At 36.8% G+C, this 22,696-nt stretch overlaps 1 protein-coding gene across 1 annotated transcript in view; it reads right to left on the reverse strand.

Annotated features, from left to right (window-relative positions):
* The window catches only part of DNAH12 (dynein axonemal heavy chain 12), a 192,987-nt gene that overhangs the window by 14,430 nt on the left and 155,861 nt on the right, over window positions 1-22,696 (reverse strand). Inside the window, exons 61-66 of the mRNA XM_034658502.1 lie at window positions 13,864-14,022; window positions 13,594-13,738; window positions 5,435-5,585; window positions 4,732-4,985; window positions 4,376-4,516; window positions 2,134-2,271 (exon numbers count right to left, since the gene is read on the reverse strand). Of these exons, the coding sequence (XP_034514393.1) occupies window positions 2,134-2,271; window positions 4,376-4,516; window positions 4,732-4,985; window positions 5,435-5,585; window positions 13,594-13,738; window positions 13,864-14,022 (988 nt within the window). The remainder of the gene's footprint in view (window positions 1-2,133; window positions 2,272-4,375; window positions 4,517-4,731; window positions 4,986-5,434; window positions 5,586-13,593; window positions 13,739-13,863; window positions 14,023-22,696) is intronic.

Consider the following 22,696-nt stretch of genomic DNA (forward strand, 5'->3'; position numbering starts at 1 on the left):
AGTTCCAGATCCTTTACTTTTTCCCATAGACAGAAAGTTTTGGTCGTATATGTATTGGGATGGTATAAGTTACTGGATGAGAACTTTTCCTGCCCCTGAAAATTACCTAATAATGCAGGAATTAAAACAGAAATGATGCACAGTTAAGTAAAAAATTTTCCAAATTATCCAGAGCCAAGTTAAAAGAAGATACCATTCTTTGAGATTCCCATATTTTCAGGAGAAAGAGAAGTATCAAGACATATGAGCAGGAGACAGAGGGAAGATCATCTTTTGTGGTTAGATAAGTTATTTGTGAAAGAGGAAAGTTTCTCCCTTTGTTACCTTTGGGGGAAGGAAAGGTATGTTTAACTGTGTTCCCCCTCTTTCCCAAAACAGAAGGAAGAGACCCCAAGAGAAATTCATGTTAAATTTGTGGCATATGCAAGACATAGAGACTAACAGCTCATTCTTTGGTTGTCTATCTACTTAGCATAAGTTCAATGATCTGCCTTTCTGGAGGCAAGAAGTTTAAAGACTGACCCCCCTCTCAAGTACCCAGTTGTTGATGATAGAAAAGAGGATTTAATCTATGCCTTCAGCTCCAATGTTGGGGTAAGGAGGGTTGATGACACCAGAGGGTGCAGGCTGGGGCCTGGTCAGAAGGTGGAGAATTCTCAGTGGACTGGTTATCTGCAGTAGGATATTAGCAAAATGGTCTCCAAGCTTAGGCTATAATCAACTAAATGGTTCTTAAAACAAATGTTTAAAATCAATGCCATTTTGTCATGTAATTCTATAAACACCAATTTCATCAGTTGTCCAAGGATTTTCAAATTGACAGGTTTGTTCCAGTTAAGGTTTCTACCTTGTTTAGAAGAAAGAATAAGAGTTGATAAAATATCAAAAGTTCCTGTAAAAATTATCAATTATGGAATAAACATGATTAACTATTCGTAGCCTTATAAAACCCCACCTGAGTGAAATTTAATAGTGCCCAGTTGGGCTTTATCAACACTTGCCATTTTCCTTTATGAGGCCCCATGTCACAAAGGCTCTTGTCACAGCAAAGAAGCCGAAATATAGTAATACTCTGTGGTTGTCCAGCTGGATTAGTATATTTGGTAAAATATGACAGAAATAATTGGAAAAGTATTGGATTTGGACAGACTGGAGTTCAAATCCTACCTCAATGGGCAAGCTCACTTCTTAGCTTTGGTTTTCTAAAAAATAGGGATAATACCAACCTTATAGGGTTGCTGTGAGGACTAGAACTGATATAAGTAATGTGTGTAGTTCAAGGTGTGAGTTAGGAATTTATAGCAGATGTTATGCTTCACGGGGGGGGGGGGCTGCTGACTATCTGAATGTCTCACTTTGTGAGTCTACAGAAACTGGAAAATCCAGACACTCACTTTCCTAGCCTCCTTTATAATTAAACCTTAGAACTGTGAACTAGACTTTGAACTGGGGTGTAGTGCACAAAAAAGCATAGCCAAGAGTCTTTTTTGATGACATCAGAGGGCCTGTCGTAGACCAGAGTCTGTGTGGCACATATGTGAGCTGTGGTATTGAATATTCAACCCGGGTTGAGGATCTGCTCTTACCAAGACATGGTGAGTTCTAGATAGGACTCTAGATGCCTTGGCTATCCAGACATCTTGGTGATGCTATGATCTACACAAATATTCTTTCAATATATTCCTTTTCTACTTAAAGTATGCAGCCTATTTCTTTTGACTGATAGAGCTAAACTGTAGCTTTGACTGAGCAGAGGAAGAGAGTATAGTAAGGATCTATATAAGGCCAACGCTTGAGGAAGGCACTGCACAAAGACAGAAAGAACGGGGGTCCGTGATGACAACACTTGCCCAGTCAAACCAACTCCAGAGCCTGTCTTCCCTTTGTACTACTTTTTTATATGAGATAATAAGTTTCATTATGATTTAAGCCAGTTTGAATCAGGTTTTCCATTACTTGGAGCAGAAAAAATCCACAGAGATAGTGCTTTATAAACCACAGTTATAATTATTGCTTCTGTCTACCCACCTACTAGTGATGTTGGGAGGATTAAGCATATTTTAAGCAAAGGGAGTTGTCTAGGGCCTGACACACAGGGATCCTCCATCAGCGTTAATTTCTTTCTAATTTTACCTGTAGTTGTCGAATACTGATGCGTAAGTCTGATTCATTAAATCCATATGGAATATTCCAGCCAAGAGGACCAAATTTTTTTCTCTCTTGTACAAGGGCATGAAAAAAACAAACTCCAAACAGCAACTTTTCCCATGTCTTGAGTATAAAAATTACACAAGAAAAAATTCTGATCAGATTTCCATCAGTTCAGAGGGGAATCAACGATCTTTTTCATTATAAGCTTCTATGATCATATATTTCTGTAAACTTCTATTTAAAAAAGACATGCTATCTAAAACAAGGCATCCTATAAAGAGTATTAATCTTATGACTTAAACCCTCCAAAGCTAGACAAACTGCGATATTAAACTTCGTTAAAATGCAAAATTCTACCATTTGCCAAAGTACTAGCTACTCATACTTTGGTGTTGTTCATAGATATTTACAACTTCAATACTTATAAAATGTTACCCTGTAGACTCACTGGCATGTGCTCAAGACTACAAGTGTGACATCATAATGATGATGATAGGAATAAATCCCAATATATAGTTTCTGATTTTATGATTTTTCATTTGGAGATCATTTTTGAAACCCTTGTTTATTTACTCTGTCCTGGTATCTTCATATGTGTGACATGTATGTCAGAAGGGATTGGCTTCTCGCTGAGCCTGTGTCAATGCCCTGGAGGATGGCCACCCATCTCTTTGAGGATCCCCCCATGTAAGTTTCAAGCGTGCTACCTTAATGGTTTAAATTAGATTGCTTCAAACATAGTTCCAAATGCAGTAAAAATCCATCCAACTATCTTCGTGTGATGTAGTAGAAATTATTTCTATAATATTAAAATGCAAGTACACCACGGCCTTACTGAATAACTATATTCTTGAAATGTTGTACATAAATTAAAGCATATTTTAAATAAACTGGGTGAAAGCTGTGGTGAAACATTTAAAGGGAAACCTTTTGGCAATGAAAACAATAACCTAATTTACATGTATTTTCCACATATTTTCACCCAATAGGGTTTTCTCAAAGAGATCACAATCCCTCCACATTTTTGGTCTGTGTTTGTGGGCCAAAAATGCTTCTTTGGTATCAGAGAAATCTTGGGATTTCTTGCAGGAGCTCAAACCCTCAATGGGGATCAGACACTATACCACCTTCTCCATTTTATTAAGCTCTCTTTCTAGCTAAGCCAACAAATATCCTACTTTTCTCCCAGAATTTAAAAAAAAATTATTGCTTAGAACTAGGGGCACACGGAAAGCAGAGAGAAACTAGCTGGCTTCCAAAGAATTCAATTCTTTATTTTCAATGCCATTCTTTTTCTAGCTCAAACAGGCAAATATGATAAATGGCATGTATTGGGTGAGGGCAGGGTATGAATTTTCCTTGGTGTTGATGCTGCCTTCCTTGTGAAGAGACCTCAGTGTAACGCTTCTAGATTTTCTCCAACCTTGTATTCACTGCAGGAGGGAATAACCTATCTGGTTAATAAATTTGGGAAAAGTTAATTCGATATACTTTGCTCAGCTTTTCCCTTTTCTGTCTCAGAAGTGAGCTTTTCTCAGGGAGGAAAGTTTTCCTCTGTTCCTGAGGGTGGATAAATCTGTTTAATTCTATTCAGTGATACGAACCGCATTTGTTCACAGATATCAACTACATCTTCCAACCTAGTCTATACCAGTCATTAAAGTTATAATCTGGTTCCCTTATGGTTACACTTTTTCCTGTTTCTTAGAATGCCAGCAGGAAAAAGGAGTTCTATTTATTTATTAGGACTCCTAAGTCTCCAACACCATGTGCAAAACTGTTTTACATGGGTGCACTGAAAAGCATGATTAATATGTCAAAATGGTATCTCTAGAATTTAAGTTCCATGAAGGCAGATTTGGGAGGTGGGGGTCTATTTTATTCTCACTGCTTTATAACTAGTACCTAGGAGAGTACCTAACACACATTTTGTTGAAAGAATGAATGCATGATATGAAAACAGATTGCTACTCTTGGGTCTTCATCAAAGTTGTTATTGGATTTTGGTTTACGAACTAAGACACATTCAGTCAACAGACACCTATTTGAATGTCTGCTCTGTGGGAAGCAGAGCACAAGCTGCTGTGAAGAGAATGATGAACAGTATGGGTACAATATCTGTCTTCTTAGAAAAGGCCTAAAGTGTAACATTGTCAAATATTTATATTCCCAGATTTTCTCCCTATAAGAACACATTTGAAAAGCTCCAGAGGCTGAACATTACCAGTTCCTTTCCCTGGCATCCACCAAAAAACTGAGCATCAGAAATTGGGTCAGTGAGGTAAGACTGAAGGAGATTTAGCCGAAGACCCGTGGGAGGCTCATTAGTCATTTTCACTCCATTCTGCAGGATGGTTACCGGGAACTGAGACAGAAGAAACAGAGCATTACTCAAGATAACCAGCTCGAGTCCTAAAAATGCACATACTAGTGGGTTAAAATAGGTAGAAAAGAGGACTCCAGAAATATTTTTAAGACCCCTTAGGTGAAGCATTTAAAGCTTGATTAAGACACAACATAAGAGATAACTATAGATAACGTAAGAATAAATGTACTGAACTTCATACAAAATAAACATACTTTCGGAGATGGGTAACTTGTGAGCCAAAGCCTAAAGGACGAGTTACAGACTTCAGGGGTAAAATCTTCACATATTTTTTCCAACATGGGCATCCAAGAGACAGCAAGGTGACAGTTCTGTAGGCACACCCAAGTTCCTTCTTCTATGGCTGTTTTAATCATTTTTGTTGCAATTGGTCCTTGTCCTTGTCCCAGTGAAATTGCTTGAAATTTATTTCCAGACATAGCTTTATCATTTGCAAATTTCAGCAGGCCTAAGAGAGCACACACACAAAAAAACCAGTTTCATAGTTACTCTAAAATCATAAAATATGCCTCATGTTTCAGTGTGCAGGTACTTCACTGGAAGATTCCAGTTACTTTTCCTTATACATCTCAGGTTTACTGAGTGATCTACAATCATATAAGAAATGGCCATTGATGGGGCACCTGGATGTCTCAGTCGGTTAAGCGTCTGCCTTCAGCTCAGGTCATGATCTCAGGGTCCTGGGATTGAGCCCCGTGTCCGGCTACCTGCTCAGTGGAGAGCCTGCTTCTCCCTCTCCTCCCCACTCGTGCATCTCTTGCTATCTCTCTCTCTAATAAATAAATAAATAAATAAATAAATAAATAAATAAAATCTTTAAAAAAAAAAAAAAGAAGTGGCCATTGAGCAAGACAATTTATTTATAGGTTCCTCAAAGTGTGCAGTAGGCGGACTTACTAGCCATAGGGTCCGCTCCGGGAGACAGCACAAAAATTAAAGGGATGGTACAGTTTGAGTCCAAGTAACTCTTTGTCAGATCAAATGGTGGAGGCTCCACAAACTTCTTCCCTAGTTTGTCAGTTACGTAATTCGTTATAGCAGGAGTTATCTGTTAAAGAGAGAAACGATATGCCCTTTAGAGTAATTTTCATTTCACATAACAATCGTGATGATTACTGAAAACCGACAAAGAGGACAGTTTGAGTCTAATGGTCAAGAAAAGCATGCGGCATATCACAAAGTGCGAATTTCTCTAACACATAAAAGTGTCTATAAATTGATAGGACCAGACTAACAATCCAAAAGAAAAATAGGCAGAGACTATGAACAGTGTATAGAAAATGACTTACGGATCCATTTATAATAATGGAGCTTAAACGTACGAAAAGGCGCTCAACCTCGCTCAGTATAGCAGAGGCTGCAAACTGTCTCCCTGTTAGTCTCCTTGTGGTGATACAACCCCAAGTTTTCCCAACTTTTCTTGTACTTAGATGCGGCTGTGTGATTAAGTTTCGGCCAGAGGGATGCAAGTAGAAGTCAAACACAGAGCTTTCAGAAGGTATTTTTATAAGGAAACTGTTGCCTTCAATATTCTTTTGCTCTTCAACAGCTGTGGTATTCATGAGCCAGATTCAATCTCGCTAATGAGGACCACACTCTAGGGGACTTTTCCTAGTATGAGAGAGAGCGCTTGAATGGACGATCTCAAAAGCAGAGCTGCCCTGCCAGTCCTCAAGCATTTGCTCTGGGCTCTTAGGTGAGAGAGAGATTCACTTCTGTTTTATTTAGGCTACTGTATTTTAGGTCTCTTTGTTACAGCAGCTTAGTTTTACCCAAATATTCATAATTTTAAAGAACACAAATGATAACTATACTTAGATACCATTTTTTGCCTATCAGATTGTTAGGTAAAGGGACAAGGATAGTGTCTCTGTATTGACCCCTAGAGGGTTTCCTTTACAGTATGCTGTTAGCTCAAAAGCCCATTGGCACCAAACTCACACTTGCGCATATTCAATTGTTGTAAACATGGCCCAAATAAGCAGATGTGTAGCTGTTGACACCAGCCTACTTTGCACCCAACACCTGCTAGCTATAGATAAGTGCCAGGCCATAAAGACCCCAAGCCACTGCAGCCCTTCAGAGCTCCAATCCAACAACTCCAAACCATAGTGCTGCTGAGAAACAATCCCAAGACACCATACAAACCTCTTCTCCCTCCTCCCAAGGGAGTTTCCTTGCCCTCCTCCCTTTTCGAGTTGTGGGACCCTCAATCCCCAAATCCCAGCATGTGGAGAGATTCCTGCTGGGAGGGACGTCTCTCTCTCCAACATGCAAGCTTGTTAAAGCGTCACCCAGTGTAGCACTTGTGTGCCTGCTACCACCTCACATCCACGCCTTCCCCCGCCTCCGTCAGTCCCCAAATTCCTCAACCCCCAACCCCCCGTACAGATCAGCAAAGATCCAAAAGTTTGGCAACATTCTGTGTGGGGAAAAAGCTACGGGTTAAACAGATACTCTCATACACTGCTGTGGAAAAGTAATCTGGTGTAACTTCCATGGAGGGCAATTTGGCAGTATCTATAAAATTACAAATGAGCAAATCTACTGACTCAGCAATTTTCTTCCCAGGACTTCATTCTGAGAGATAGCTGCACATGTGAGAAATGACTTTTGATTAAGGTTATTTATTGTAACATTTTTAGAGTAGATAATATACATATTGTAAAGGTCCATCAATAGGAAACGGTTAAAGAAATTACGGCATACTCTTATAATGAAATACCATGCAATTATAAAAAAGAATGTGAAAGCTCTTTATAAACTGATAGGGGAAAAAGCAACATGCAAAACAGTGGATGCAAACCATTTGTGTTAAAAATAAATGGAAAAGAATTTATGTGTATGTTTATATGTGCATAAAAGGGTAATAAGCAGTTAACACGAGTTGCCTGAGGGAAAGGATGCTGCGAGCCTGGGAGACGCAGACTGGAGGTACACTTTTCTCTGTATTCATGTATTCAAAACAGTTCTGAACCACAGGAATATGTTACTTATTTATAAATTACATTAAAATGAATTTGAAGCAAAAGAATTATACTCATCAACATTAGCAGAAAATAAGTACGAATAGGTATTCGATATCACCTTCTAAATGCCAAACAACTTTCTAAAGTGAAACTGTAGGAATTCGGTGGAGGGAGGAGAGATCATCACAGGCTTCTGGGTCCTGGCAGAGAAGGGTCTGCAGTGTGTGGAATAGATGGGAAGGAGGGATAGAGTCTTCTGTAGGAGAAATTTTGTGTAGTTGTGAGCAATTCTGTAGGTTTAAATGGTGGAAATTTCCAGAGGTTTCAAGAAGATAAGAATGGAATTGCAGAAAAGAGCCATGATTAGCTAAGGTAACAAGACTGCAAAGCTGTACTTCCGCCATTATTCTATAGGTACTGAAAGGCTGCTGAAGGGTTTTCAAAAAAGGAGCTCATCATGATATAACAGATTATTTCTTTAATAACTTCACATGAGCAATGACTAAATCTTTTTTTTTGTAACCATTAACACTACGTATAGTTTCTATCTAGCACAGATCTTCTATGTAAATTTTAAGGAAGGGGAGATACTGAGGACACAGAGACCTTGCCCCAATTACTCTATGCACAGATCAGGGCAATGATCCCTGAGATGATGTAACTGCAATCAAGTATGATAATTTTCTATAGAAAAAGTACCTTGTTCCAGTAATTTAATTTAAGAAAAAGTTGTAAGATTTTTCTGTAAGATTTTAATCCTTCACGTAAGATACTCTAGAGAAGAAATTATGGAGCCTCGAACAGACCTGGAGATGAGCTTTGTGGTGGTTAATTTTAAATGTCAGCTTTGCTAGAACATAGTACCCAGATATTTGGTCTGTATGTTGCTAGGAACATACTAGTCTGTATGTTGCTAGGAAGATATTTTAAAGATGAGATTAACTTTTAAATCAGTAGACTTTAAGTGCACTCCTCTCCATAATGTGAGTGGGCCTCATTCAATCTTTGAAGGCCTTAAGACAAAAAAAAAAAAAAGACTGACCTCCACGGAGGAAGAGGGAATTCTGCCAGTACACTGCCTTTGGACTTGAGCCACAATATGGCCTCTTCCCTGGGTCTCCAGCCTGCAGATTTTGGACTTGCCAGCCTCCACAATCATGTGAGCCAATTCCTGTAAATCTCTGTCTTACCTGTCCTATTGGTTCTGTTTCTCTGGAGAATCCTGACAAACATAGGCTTTAGGTGAACTTAGTTTAATTCAATAATTCAATTCAATTCAATTCAATTCAATTCAATTCAATTCAGTTCAATTCAATTCACAGACATTTACTGAGATGTCCTTCCAGGCATTGCTTGAAGTCCTGGAAACACTGAGTAAAATAAGACATGGGTTCTGACCTCCAGAAGCTCAGAGCATAATGGGAGATGCTAACTAACAAACAAGCAGACAATTACTGCGTGTTCCAGAGTGGTAAGTGCTGTAATGCTGAAGCACAGGCTCCCAAGCGTGGCAGACTAGGCAATAACTCCACACTTGGCATTGAAACAACATTTCCATTGGCCATCAGGGAGCCATTCTGTGGAGTGCAAATTAGGCAAGTATTTCACAGATGCAGAGCTAATCATTCCTAAGTTTACAATGAACAAGGGAGGCTATTGGTGATAACATAATGAATACAGCATTGTTTTGGCTTTAAAGGGACTTACTGTCTAAGGAAAAGAACATATACATATATATACACACAACTGTCAGGTAGGAAAGAATGAGGTAAGTTAACAATGCACAAAGGTCTTTGAGAGTTAAAATAAGAAATTCTCAGGAGTCTAATAATTATGCAAGCCTCTGTTTGCGTCTACTCAGAGGCTAAGTGAAGCATTAGATGATGCTCCTTGTGAAGCTTTACTAAAAACATAAAATGTTAAAAAAAGAAAAGAAAAGAAAAAGTAAAAAGCTCCATTTTATACATGGAGCTCAGAAAGATGAAGTTGACTTTCTCAAAGTTTAAACTACATGTATGAACATAGTTTTTGGTTTTCCATTTAAAATTTTTTCTTTTGGGTAACTGGAGGATGGGCATTAAGGAGGGCACTTGATGTGATGAGCACTGGGTGTTATACACAACTAATGAATCATTGAACACTGCATCAAAAACTAATGATGTACTTACTATATGTTGGCCAATTGAAATTATTATCATTATTGTTATTTTAAAGATTTTATTTATCTGTCAGAGAGAGAGAGAGAGCACAAGCAGGGGGAGGTGCAGGCAGAGGGAGGAGCAGGCTCCCTGAAGAGCAGGGACCCCGCCCGATGCGGGACTGGATCCTGGGATCATGACCTGAGCTGAAGGTGGACTGAGCCACCCAAGCATGCTGGCTTACTGAAATTAAATTAAAACAATATATAATTGGAAATGCATTTCCTAATGAGATGAAATAGGATCTAACTTGTCATAAGCATTTAATGAAAGAGAAAGGTATATTCCACTGAAAATTAATCAGCCCAGAAACTAGAATAATATTCTTGTTAATAGGAGGTAAAAAGATTAAATATTTTATATGGTAAAATAAAATAAGCATTAGCTATCAAAAAAATAAAATTTTTTCTTTTGTAACACCATAATCACCTTTCTTGAATGTGTGAAAATCATTATCAGCCTGTTTATTTCACCTATAGAAAGATTTTTGTGTCTGTTGACCATCTGTATGTCTTCTTTGGAAAAATGTCTATTCATGTCTTCTGTCCATTTTTTAACTGGATTATTATTTGTTTTTTTAGGTGTTGAGTTTTACAAGTTCAGTCTGGAAAACAGCATGGTGGTTCCTCAAAAAGTTAAAAATAGAACTACTCTATGATCCAGCAATTGCACTACTAGGTATTTACTCAAAGGATACAAAAATACTGATTTGAGGGATACATGCACCCCAATGCTTACAGCAGCATTATCAACAATAGCCAAATTATGGAAAGAGGCCAAATGTCTATCATCTTGTGAATGGATAAAGAAGATGTAGTATTTGTATACAATGAAATATTACTCAGCCATAAAAAAGAATGAAATCTTGCCATTTGCAATGACATGGATGGTGCTGGAGAGTATTGTGCCAAGGGAAATAAGTCAGTCAGAGAAAGACAAATACCATATGATTTTGCTCAACTGTGGAATTTATGAAATAATACAGATGAACATGGGGGGGAAAGAGGCAAACCAGGAAACAGACTCTAAACTATAGAGAACAAACTGAGGGTTACTAGAGGGGAGGTGGGTGAGGGAATGAATGAAATAGGTGATGGAGATTAAGGACGGCACTTGTGATGAGCACTGGGTGTAGTATGCAAGTGTGAATCACTAAATTCTAGATTTGACACTAATATTATACACTAATACCTGACACTAATATTATAGTATGTTAACTAATTGGAATTTAAATAAAAACGTGGAAGAAAAGAAAAGAAAAAAAACATTCTGTGCATGTTTAAACATATAAAATTGTGACATGTATAAGGTTTTCTACCATCTTTTACTTCCAGCCAATATGGCCGCTTCTGCTAACATGGGCATATAACAGTTTTACACTCTCATATAAACAACTAAAAATGCACAAAATTTTAAAAACAACCATTTTCTTTTTTTTTTTTTTAAAGATTTTATTTATTTGACAGAGATAGAGACAGCCAGCGAGAGAGGGAACACAAGCAGGGGGAGTGGGAGAGGAAGAAGCAGGCTCATAGCGGAGGAGCCTGATGTGGGGCTCGATCCCATAACGCTGGGATCACGTCCTGAGCCGAAGGCAGACGCTTAACCTCTGTGCCACCCAGGTGCCCCAAAAACAACCATTTTCAAACACTAGGCAATTCAGACAACAGGTGGTACCAGACTTTGATGTCTATGGAAGAGGAAACACATGAGGTGAGATCTATTATCCCTTTATCTTTCTTCAGGGAGGTACATTCCAACCTGTGGAATAGGAAAAGTGATTGAAAGCAGAGCAACACAGTGTTGTTGACTTGGGAAGATGGAAATCAGAGTTCAAAGAAGGAGGTCACTAGAAGTTGCAGAATTCAAATTAGAAGGGAACTACCTGTAAAAAAAGAAAGAAACCTGCATAACTGTACTCTTGAATCTTTGTTGAATACAATGGTGTGCATGCAGAGACTAAGAAAAGAGTGACTGGAGAGCTATGAACTGGGGATCTACAAAGCTAACAGTTCATGCAAGACTGGGAATTATTCAAGTTCCCAATAGCCACAGTGGAGAGCCCTTGGTGATCACTTGGGGCATTCAGTAAAGTCCTCAGAAGGGTCACACTTTAGTAGTGGAGCTAAACTATCCATTGAGTGAAGCCTGTTCTACATTGGTGCTAACAAATACTAAAATAACCTTTGAAAGGAACAATCTGAAATTAAGTAATGTAACTATGTAGCCAAAGGGATTGGTAACCATTTTCTACAGAGGGCTAGATAGTAAAAACTTTAGGTGCTGTGGGCCACATACAATTTCTGCTGCACATTCTTTTTCTTCTTTTTTAAAACAACTCTTTAAAATGTAAACACAATTATCAGCTCATGGGCTGGACAAAAACAGTCATGGGGTGGATTTGACCCAAAAGTGCTGTTTGCTGACCCTTGAACTAGCAGAATAAAACTCTACAATCTTTAAAGGAACATAACAAAATCAAATTATCAACAATGTCTGGCATCCAATCAAACATTACTGGGCAGGCCAAGAAGCAAGAAAATATAATCCATAACCAAGACTAAAATCAGCCAATAGAAACAGATCCAGAAGTGATGGAATTAGCAGTTGTTATAACTGTGTTCAAGATTTTATTTATTTATTTATTTAACAGAGAGAGAGAGCACAAGGAGGGGGAGAAACAGGCAGAGGGAGAGGGAGAAGCAGGCTCCCTGCTGAGCATGGAGCTCAATGCAGAGCTTGATCCCAGGACCCTGGGATCATGACCTGAGCTAAAGGCAGACACTTAACCAACTGAGCTACCCAGGTGGCTCCCCTCCCCAATGAACTTTCTAAGAGTGAAATATATAATAGCTGAAACAAAAAAAATTTTTTAAAGATTTATTTATTTATTTGAGAGAGAGGGAGAGAAAGTGCACCTGAGTGTGTGCAAGCAGGGGTGGGGGGGGGAAGGCAGAGGGAGAGGGAGAGAAAGAATCTCAAGCAGACTCCCCACTGAATGAGGAGTCCCAAATGGGGCTCAATCCCATGACCCTGAGACCATAACCTGAGCCAAACCAAGAGTTGGTTGCTTAACTGACTGAGCCACCCAGGAGCCTCTGAAACAAAAAAATCAATTGGATAGGAACAATAGCAGATTAGATGCTATAAAAGAAGAAATCAGTAAACTTAAAGATAGAAATCGAAACTATATAAACTGAAGCACAGTAATATAAGATTTAAAAATAATTAACAGAGCAGTCATCTATGGTATAATACCAAGCAGTCTAATGTATATTTATTTGGAATCAGAGGGTGGAGTGGCAAAAAATATTTGAAGGGGCACCTGTGTGGCTCTGCTGGTTAAGCCTCAGATTCTTGGTTCTGGCTCAGGTGATGATCTCAAGGTCATGAGATTGAGCCCTGCATCAGGCTCCATGCTCCGCATGGAGTCTGCTTGAGATTCTCTCCCTCCTCTGCAGCCCCTCCCCCCTTCAAATAAATAAATAAAATCTTTTTTAAAAAGTATTTGAAGAAATAATGGCCAAAATTTTTCTCAAGTTGAGGAAAACTGTAAACCTACAAATATAAGGAGCTCAATGAACCTCTTTGAGTATCTAGAATGAGGGTCAAAGAACCAAATAACAATAACTTTAAACTTAAAACAACTTATTTAAAAAATTTGAGTATAGTTGACACACGTTGTAACATTAGTGTCAGGTGTACAACTTAGATTTAATAAGTTTATACAGCATACTGTGTTCACCACAAGTGTAGCTACCGTCTGCCCCATTACATCGCTTTTAGAATATCACTGACGGTATTCCTTATGTTGTGCCTTTAATTCCCAGGACTTATTCTTAAATGGCAAACTAACTGGATTCCAAATAGAACACATTGGTCTTTTTACCTTATCAGGTCTTAAGCACCGAAGAATTATTATTTTCTGTAGTTCATTTAGTTTTTCATCCATTGGTCCCGGAAATTTAGCATTGTGTGGTTCTTTACTGTCATAAATTTCCCGCCATTCAGTTATATGTTCACAAAAATGCTTCCTAATGGAAAAAAAGCTTAATAGTTGTTATTTCATTGGAAAATGATTTAAAAAGAGATTGTTAAACAAGGAGATTACAAATTTACCTATCCTTGTTCAATGCTCTCATCAAGTTTAAACAATTACCTGAGATCTTTGAAGGCAGGAAATTCACTTGCACGACAAATTTCCTCCCAGCTTTTATCCTGTAGCCAAGTTGGATCAGGATTTTTCTCAGCACTCTTAAGACTTACTCCTCCAGTTAAAAGAAACATCAGTTCCTGGTATTCAATCTCTTTCTTTGCCCTGTAAAACCAAAATAAAGATTGCTATAAATTGCTGATTTTAAAATTGAATGAAATCAATTTCTGCTTCTCTAGCCTTGATAAAATAATCAGGGGGTGCCTGGGTGGCTCAGTCGTTGGGCTTTGGCTCAGGTCATGATCTCAGGGTCCTGGGATTGAGCCCCACATTGGGCTCCCTACTCGGCGAGGAGACTGCTTCTCTCTCTGCCTTTCTCCCAGCTCATGCTCTGTCTCTCAATAAATAAATAAAAATCTTAAAAAAATAAAATAATCAGAACTAAATTACTCTACTCCCATAAACAATTGGAAAACTAGGTAAAGTGAATGAAACAACTGTTTTTGGAAATTATACAACAGCCGGTGCAACACTGTGGTCCCTGAAAAAAGGGAGACAATTAAGGTGGTCCCTATGATTGCCTCAGCTATCCACCTGGAGGCACTTTGCAGACTACAAAACAGAGAGGTGATAAAAATCAGTACTTGATAGTATCGCTGAGTTGAATAAACAGAGATCAGAGTTGAGGATGGCTGAGGTTGCAGAATCTGTGGGCAGAGTACCAGAGACGAGGGAGATGCATGGAAAAGAGGTCCAGAAGTCTGCATGGGTATCCTCTTGATTCTATTGCTAAATGCTAAGTCATATATGAATAGGGTAAAACTATGGGAGACAAGGCAAAGAATATCTGGGGAGCTGTAAACTGAGCAGCTACCAAAGCTTACCCAAAACTTGGAGATAGGAGTTCTTGCCAACTAGAGTTGAATCTTCGTTGAACACCAGAGGAATTCAGAGGCAACATCAGAGGGATTGTGCCTTAGTAGCAAAGCTAACCTAGCCTTAGAATAAAGCCTGTTCTAATACTACCAAATGAAAGCTTAAAAACAAGCCTTGAAAACATCAAACTAATCCAGTAATTTACCCGAAGAAGTAAAATCTAATGCTCTTTAAAGGAATAAAAAAAATCCCAGCATTTATCCATAACCAGGAGAAAAAAATCAGTCAATAGATACATACAAGTGATAGAGATAATACAACAAGAAGATAGGAATGTTAAAAGAGCTATTACAAATATGCTGAAGGAGTTAAAGAAAAACGAACGTAAGGAATAGAGAAACAGGCAACAGAAAAAACAACCAAATGCAACTTCTAGAGATCAAAAGTATGAAATCCAAAAGAAAAATTCCCTGATTTCCATCCAAATGTAGAGAAAATGAAAGGACTCATTACCAGTAGATATACAGTATAAGAAAGGTTAAAGAAGTTTCAGGTACATGGAAATTTGGAACAACACAAAAGAATAAAGAGTGCCAGAAATGGTAACTATGTAGGTAAACATAAATATTTGTCTCTTATTATTTAAGTCTCTTTAAAAGATTACTGACTATTTAGGGTACCTGGGTGGCTCAGTCAGTTAAGCATCTGCCTTCAGCCCAGGTCATGATTCCAGGGTCCTGGGATCGAGCCCTGCATTGGGCTCCCTGCTCCTCGGGGAGCCTGCTTCTCCCTCTCCCTCTGCCTACTGCTCTCCCTGCTTGTGTTTTCCCTCTCTCTCTGTCAAACAAATAAATGAAATCTTTAAAAAAAATTACAAAATGAAAGATTACGGACTAGAGCAGAATAACAATGTGCTATGGGTTTTATAACATGTATAAGTGAAATATATGACAATAATAAAACAAAGGCTGGTAGGAGAGAGATGGAAGTATATTGTTGTAAGTTCTTATAATTTTACCTGAAGATGGACTGTGATATGTTAAAAGGTATACTATAATCCCAAGGAAATAACAAAAAGAATAAAACAAAAAATTATAGCTAGTAAGTCAACAAAGGAGATAAAATGGAATCATAACACATTCTCAATTGAAAGAAAAAGAAAATGAGGAAATGGAACAAAAAACAGATAGGCAGAACAGAAAGCAAGTTGTAAGACAGTAGAGTTAAATATAACTCTATTATCTCATTGAATGTAAATGGTCTAAACAATTTCACTAAAGGCAACAATTATCAGGTTGGATAAAAACAAAGAAGACCTAACTATATGTTGTCTACAGAAATACAGCTTAAATATAAAGACACAAAGTATGGAAAAATACATACCATGCTAACACTATTGAAAGGAAACCTGGGGTCTGTAATAGTATCATACAAAATAGATTTCAGAGCAAAGGATAGACCAGGGATTAAAAAAAAAAGTCAATTTATTAAGAGGTCATAGTAATCTTAAGCATTTACACATCTAATAACAGGACATCAAAACACAAACAAATATTGATAGAACTGTCAGAAGCAATCTCCATTGCTAAGAGATTTCAAACCTCTCTCAAAAACTGATTGAACAATTACACAGAAAATCAATAAGTATATAGTATAGACCAGCTTCACCTACTTGGCATTTATAGAACATTCCATTCAAAAACAGCAAAATACAGATTCTTTTCAATGGCATATAGAACATTTGCAGAGATAAACCACATTCTAGGCCTTAAAATGTCTCATTTATAAAATTTCTAGAAAAGGAATAATTGTGGAGAGAGAAAGCAGATCAGTGGTTACCTGGGGCTGGGAGTAGCAATAGGAATTGACTAAGTAGGCACAAGCAAGGAAACTCTGAGATGATGGATGTGTCCTAAAATTGGATTTTGGTGATGGTTGCACAATTGTATAAATGTACTAAAAATCAGCTAGTTGTATTCCTGCAATCAGTCAATTGCATAATAATTACTTAATAAAGCTGGGGGAACAAAGGGAAATTATCCAGATAAACAAAAACTGAAGAAGTTTATCATCACTAAACTGGCCTTACAAGAAATATTAAGGAGACTTCCTTGAGATGAAAAGAGATGGCAGTAATTAATAACAAAAATACATGAAAGTAAAACTCTCACTGGAAAAGGTAAATAGTAAAGGTAGTAGATTCAATCACTTATAAAGCAAGTATGGAGGTTAAAAGACAAAAGTAATAAAATTCACTAAAACTACAATAGGTGAGGGATGCATAAAATATAAATATGTAAAATGTGACATTAAAAATATAAAATGGAGGGGTAGTAAAAATATTGTTTGGAATGTATTCAAATTTAAGCTACTCTCATCTTAAACTATGATAAACACAGGATGCTGTATGTGAACCTCACAGCAGCCACAAAGAAAAAAACTCCTGGTAAATACCACAAAGAAAATGAGAAAAGAAACTAAACAGGAAACTGAAGAAAGCCATCATACCACAAGGGAAGAGAGAAAAGAGAAGAAAAGAACAGAGAGGAACTAAGAAAACAGGCAGAAAACAATTACAAAATGGTTATCATTAATTATTTTAAATGTAAATAAACTCTCCAATGAAAAGACATAAAATGGCTGAGTGGATTAAAAAAAAGACCCATCTCTATGCTGTCTACAAGAGACTCAATTTAGAAGTAAGGATTCACCAGACTGAAAGTAAAGGGATAGGAAAAGAAAGTTCATGCAAATAGAAATGAAAAGAAAGCTGATACTCATATCAGATGAAATAGACTTTAAAACAAAGACTGTAATGAAAGACCAAGAAGGGAATTACATAATGATAAGGGGGTCAATACAGCAAGAAGACACAACATTTATAAGTATATATGTACCCAACATAGGAGCACCAAATATATAAAGCAAATATTAACAGATCTAAAGGGAGAAATTGACAGTAATACAATAACAGTAGGACACTTTAATACCCCCACTTACATCAATGGATAAAACAGCCAGACAGAATATGAGGAAACACTGACCTTAAATGACACATTAGACCAAATGGACTAATAGTAGACACAGGGAGAAAATCCCAGCCAAAGGCAGAATACACATTCTTCTCAAATGCATGTGGAACATTCTCCAGGACAGATCACATGCTAGGCCACAAAACAAGTCTCAATAAATTCAAGATTGGGGTTATTTTATATATATATTATATATATAATATATATACACATATATATACATACATAATATATATATTATATATATTATATATGTATATGTATAAAATATATATACACTTAAATATTTAAAAAATATATATTTATTTTAGAGAAAGAGAGAGAGAACGAGAGAGCACAAGCAGGGGGAGGGGAGGGGCAGAGGGAAATGGTGGGAGAAACTCAAGCAGACTCCCTGCTGAGCATGGAGCCTGATGCCGGGTCAATCTCACAACCCTGTGATCATAACCCAAACCAAAACCAAGAGTTGGATGCTGAACCAACTGAGCCACCCAGGTGCCCCACGATTGAGATTATATTAAGCATTCTCTTTGATCACAATGGTAATAAAACAAGAAATCAATTACAAAAAGAAAACTGGAAAACCGACAAAAATGTGGAGATGGGTATTAAGGAGGGCACGTATTGCCTGGAGCACTGGGTGTTATATGCAAGTAATGAATCATGGAACTTTACATCAAAAATAGGGATGTGCTGTATGGTGACTAACATAATACAATAAAAATATTATTATAAAAAATGTGGAGATTAAGTAACATGCTACTAAACAACAAATGGGTCATCAAAGAAATCAAAGAAGAAATTTAAAAATATCTGAAGACAAATGAAAACAGAAATATGACACACCAAAATCTATGGGGTGCAGCAAAAGTGGTTCTAAGTGGGAAGATCACAGCAATAAAGCCTATCTCAAGAAATAAGAAAAACCTCAAACAATCTAACTTTAGACCTAAAGGAACTAGAAAAAGAATAAATGAAGTCCAAAGTTAGAAGAAGAAGAAAATAACAAAGATCAGAGTGCAAATAAATCAAATTGAGACAAAAAAATAAATAAATAGAAAAGATCAGTAAAACTGAGAGGTGGTTCTTTGAAAAGATATACAAAATTGACAAACCTTTAGCTAGACTGACCAAGAAAAGGAGAGGGCTCAAATAAAATCAGAAATGAAAGAGAGGTTACAACTAAAGTTACAATTATACTACAAATAATCATATGCTTATGAATTGGACAACCTAGAAGAAATGGAAAAATTCCCCAAAATATAGAATCTTCTAAGATAAATCATGAAGAAATAGAAAATCTGAATAAACCGATTACTAACAAGGAGACTAAATCAGTAATAAAAAAAACTCCCAGAAAACAAAAGTCCAGGACCAGACAGTTTCACTGGTGAATTCTAGCAAACACTTAAAGAAGGCTTAATACTTATCCTTCTCAAACTCTTCCTTCAAACAACTTCACAGGAGGGATGGCTGGGTGGTTCAGTCAGTTAAGTGTCTGTCTTTGGCTCCAGTCAATATTCCAGAGTTCTGGGATCAAGCCTGTGTCAGGTTCCCTGCACAGCAGAGAATGTGCCTCTCCCTCTGCCTCTGCCCCCACCCCTGCTCATGCTTTCTCTAACAAATACATAAAATCTTTTAAAAAAAAATCTTAAGAGGAGAAAACACTTCCCAACTCATTTTATGAGGGCAGCATTACCCTGATACCAAAATCAGACAAGGGCACCACAAAAAAAAAAAAAAAAAAAAAAAAAAAATTGCAGGCCAAAATCTAATGAACGTAAATGCAAAAATACTCAACAAAATATAGCAAACCAAATGGAACAATACATTAAAAGAATCATACACTATAATCAAGTGAGATTTATTCCAGAGATCAAGGATGATTCAACATCCACAAGTCATTCAAGGTGACATACCACATTAACAAAGTTAAAGACAAAAATCATATTATCATCTCAACAGATGCAGAAAAGGCATCTAACAAAATTAAACATCCATTTATGATAAAAACTCTCAACAAAGTGGGTACAGAGGAACATACCTCAACATAATAAAGGCTATGTATGATAAACCCACAGCTAACATACTCAATGGTGAAAGCTTTTCCTCTAAGATCAGGAACAAGACAAGGATGCCCACTCTCCACACTTCTATTCAACATAATACTAGAAATTCCAGCCACAGAAATTAAGCAAGAAAAAAAATAAAATCATCCAAAATGGAAAGAAAGAAGTAAAACCGTCACTATTCACAGATACTTTATATACAAAATTCTAAAGACTTTGTTGGAACTGAGAAAAGTGGAAGGAGCTGAGATGCCTTCAACAGATGAATGGATAAAGAAGTTGGGGTACATATACACAATGGAATATTACTCAGCCATCAGAAAGGATGAATACCCACCATTTGCATTGACACGGATGGAACTGGAGGGTATTATGCTAAGTGAAGTAAGACAAGCAGACAAAGACAATTATCAAATGGTTTCACTCATACATGGAACATAAGCAATAGCACGGAGGACCACAGGGGAAGGGAGGGAAATCTGAAGGCGGAGAAATCAGAGAGGGAGATGAACCATGAGAGACTATGGACCCCGGGAAACAGACTGGAGGTTTCAGAGGGGAGAATGGTGGGGGAGGAGGTAACAGGGTGACGGGTATTAAGGAGGGCATGTGTTGTGATGAGCACTGGGTGTTATACGTAACTAATGAATCATTGAACACTACATCAAAAATTAATGATGTACTATATAAAATACATATATACTATAAAACTGTTAGACCTAATAAATACAGAATTGCAGGATACAGTATGAATCTATAGAAATCAGTGGCATGTCTATACAGTAATAAAGAACTATCAAAAAGAGAACTTAAGATAACAATCCCATTCACAATTACATCAAAAAAATAAAATACTTAGAAATAAATTTAATCAAGGAGGTGAAAGATCTGTCAACTGAAAACTATAAGACACTGATATAGGAAACTGAAGACACAAATAGAAAGATATTCTGTGCTCATGGATTAGAGGAATCAATATCGTTAAAATATCCATACCACCCAAAGAAATCAACAGATTGAATGTAATCCCTATCAAATTCCGATAGCATTTTTCTATAACTAATTCAAAAATTTGTATAGAATAACAAAAAATACTGAATAGCCAAAGTGATCTTGAGAAAGAAAAACAAAGCTGAATGTATTATGCTCCCTGATGTCAAATGATATTACAAAGCTATAGAAATCGAAATAGCATGGAACTGGCATAAAGACAGACACACCGATCAATAGAACAGAATTGAGAGCCCAGAAATATATATACAGAGCCCATAAATAAATAAATACACCCTCACATAAAGGGTGAGGAACACACAATGGAGAAAGGACAATCTCTTCAATGAATGGTGCTGGGAAAACTAGATAGCCACATGCAAAAGAACGAAACTAGAGCACTTACACTACACACAGAAATTAATTTAAAATGGATTAAAGACTTGAACGTAATACCTGAAACCATAAAATTCCTAAAAGAAAACATAGTTGGTAAGCTTCTTGACATCAGTCTTAGCTATATTTTTGTGGATATGACTCCTAAGGAAAGGGAAACAAAAGCAAAAATAAACAAATGGGACTATATCAAACTAAAGAGTTTCTACACAGTGAAAGAAACCATCATCAAAATAAAAAGACAAACTACGGAATGGGAGAAGATATTTATAAATCACATTATCTGACAAGGAGTTAATATCCAAAATATACAAAGAAATCATAAAACTTAACAACAAAAAGCAAATAACTTGATTTAAAAAATGGGCCTAGAATCTGAATGGACATTTTTCCAAAGAAGAAGTACAGATGGCCAAACGGCACATGAAAAGATGTTCAACATCACTAATTAGGGGTGCTAATTAGTTGTTTAACTAATCAACTAATCAGTTGTTTAAGTGTCCAACTCTTGATTTTGGCTTAGGTCATGATATCAGGGTCCTGGGATTAAGCCCTGCCTTGGGCTCTGGTAGATATTAATCCGTCTATATCAATAATCACTTTAAATGCAATTGGTTTCAATATATCAATTAAAAGACATAAATGGTCAGAGTGGATACAAAAAAATGAGACCTAACTATATGTGGTCTACAAAAAAACCATTTTAACTATGAAAACAGAGATAGATTAAAAGAAGAGGGATGGAGAAAGATATACCATGCTAACATTAACCAAAATAAAACTGGAATAGCTATATTAACTTAGAAATAGATGACTTCAGAGCAAGGAAAATTATCAGGGATAAACAGGGCCATTACATAATGATAAAGGGGTTAATTCTCCCAAAAGACACAGAGATTGTTAATGTACCTAACGAGAGAATGTAAAAATATATGAGAGAAAACCTGACAGACAAGAAGAAATAGATTAATCCACTATTATAGTAATGGAGAGATCCAGCAGCAGAAAATGAGTAAAGACACAGTTGAACTAAACAGTACCATTATTCAATTGAATACAGTTGACATCTGTAGACTACTTCATCAAACAACATCAAAATACACATTCTTCTCAACCTCATATGGAACAGTCACCAAGACACAACACGTTCTGGGCCATAAAATGTACTTTAACAAATTTAAAAGAAGAGAAATCATACAAAGTATTCTGACTACAATAAAATTAAACCAAAAATCAATAACAGAGAGACAGCTGGAAAACCCCAAAATACTTGGCAATTAAACAACAAAATCCTAAGTAATTATGGGTCAAAGAAATCTCAAGAGATACAAACATTTAGAATTAAATAAAAATGAAAACACAACTTATCCAAATTTGTGGTATGCAGCAAAAGTAATGCTCCAAGGAAAATTTATAACCCTGAATGCATTTATTGGATTTAAAATCAATCATCTAGGCTTCCACCTTAAGACATTA

Source organism: Ailuropoda melanoleuca, chromosome 4 (genome assembly GCF_002007445.2).
Source record: "Ailuropoda melanoleuca isolate Jingjing chromosome 4, ASM200744v2, whole genome shotgun sequence".
Taxonomy (NCBI): Eukaryota; Metazoa; Chordata; class Mammalia; order Carnivora; family Ursidae; genus Ailuropoda; species Ailuropoda melanoleuca.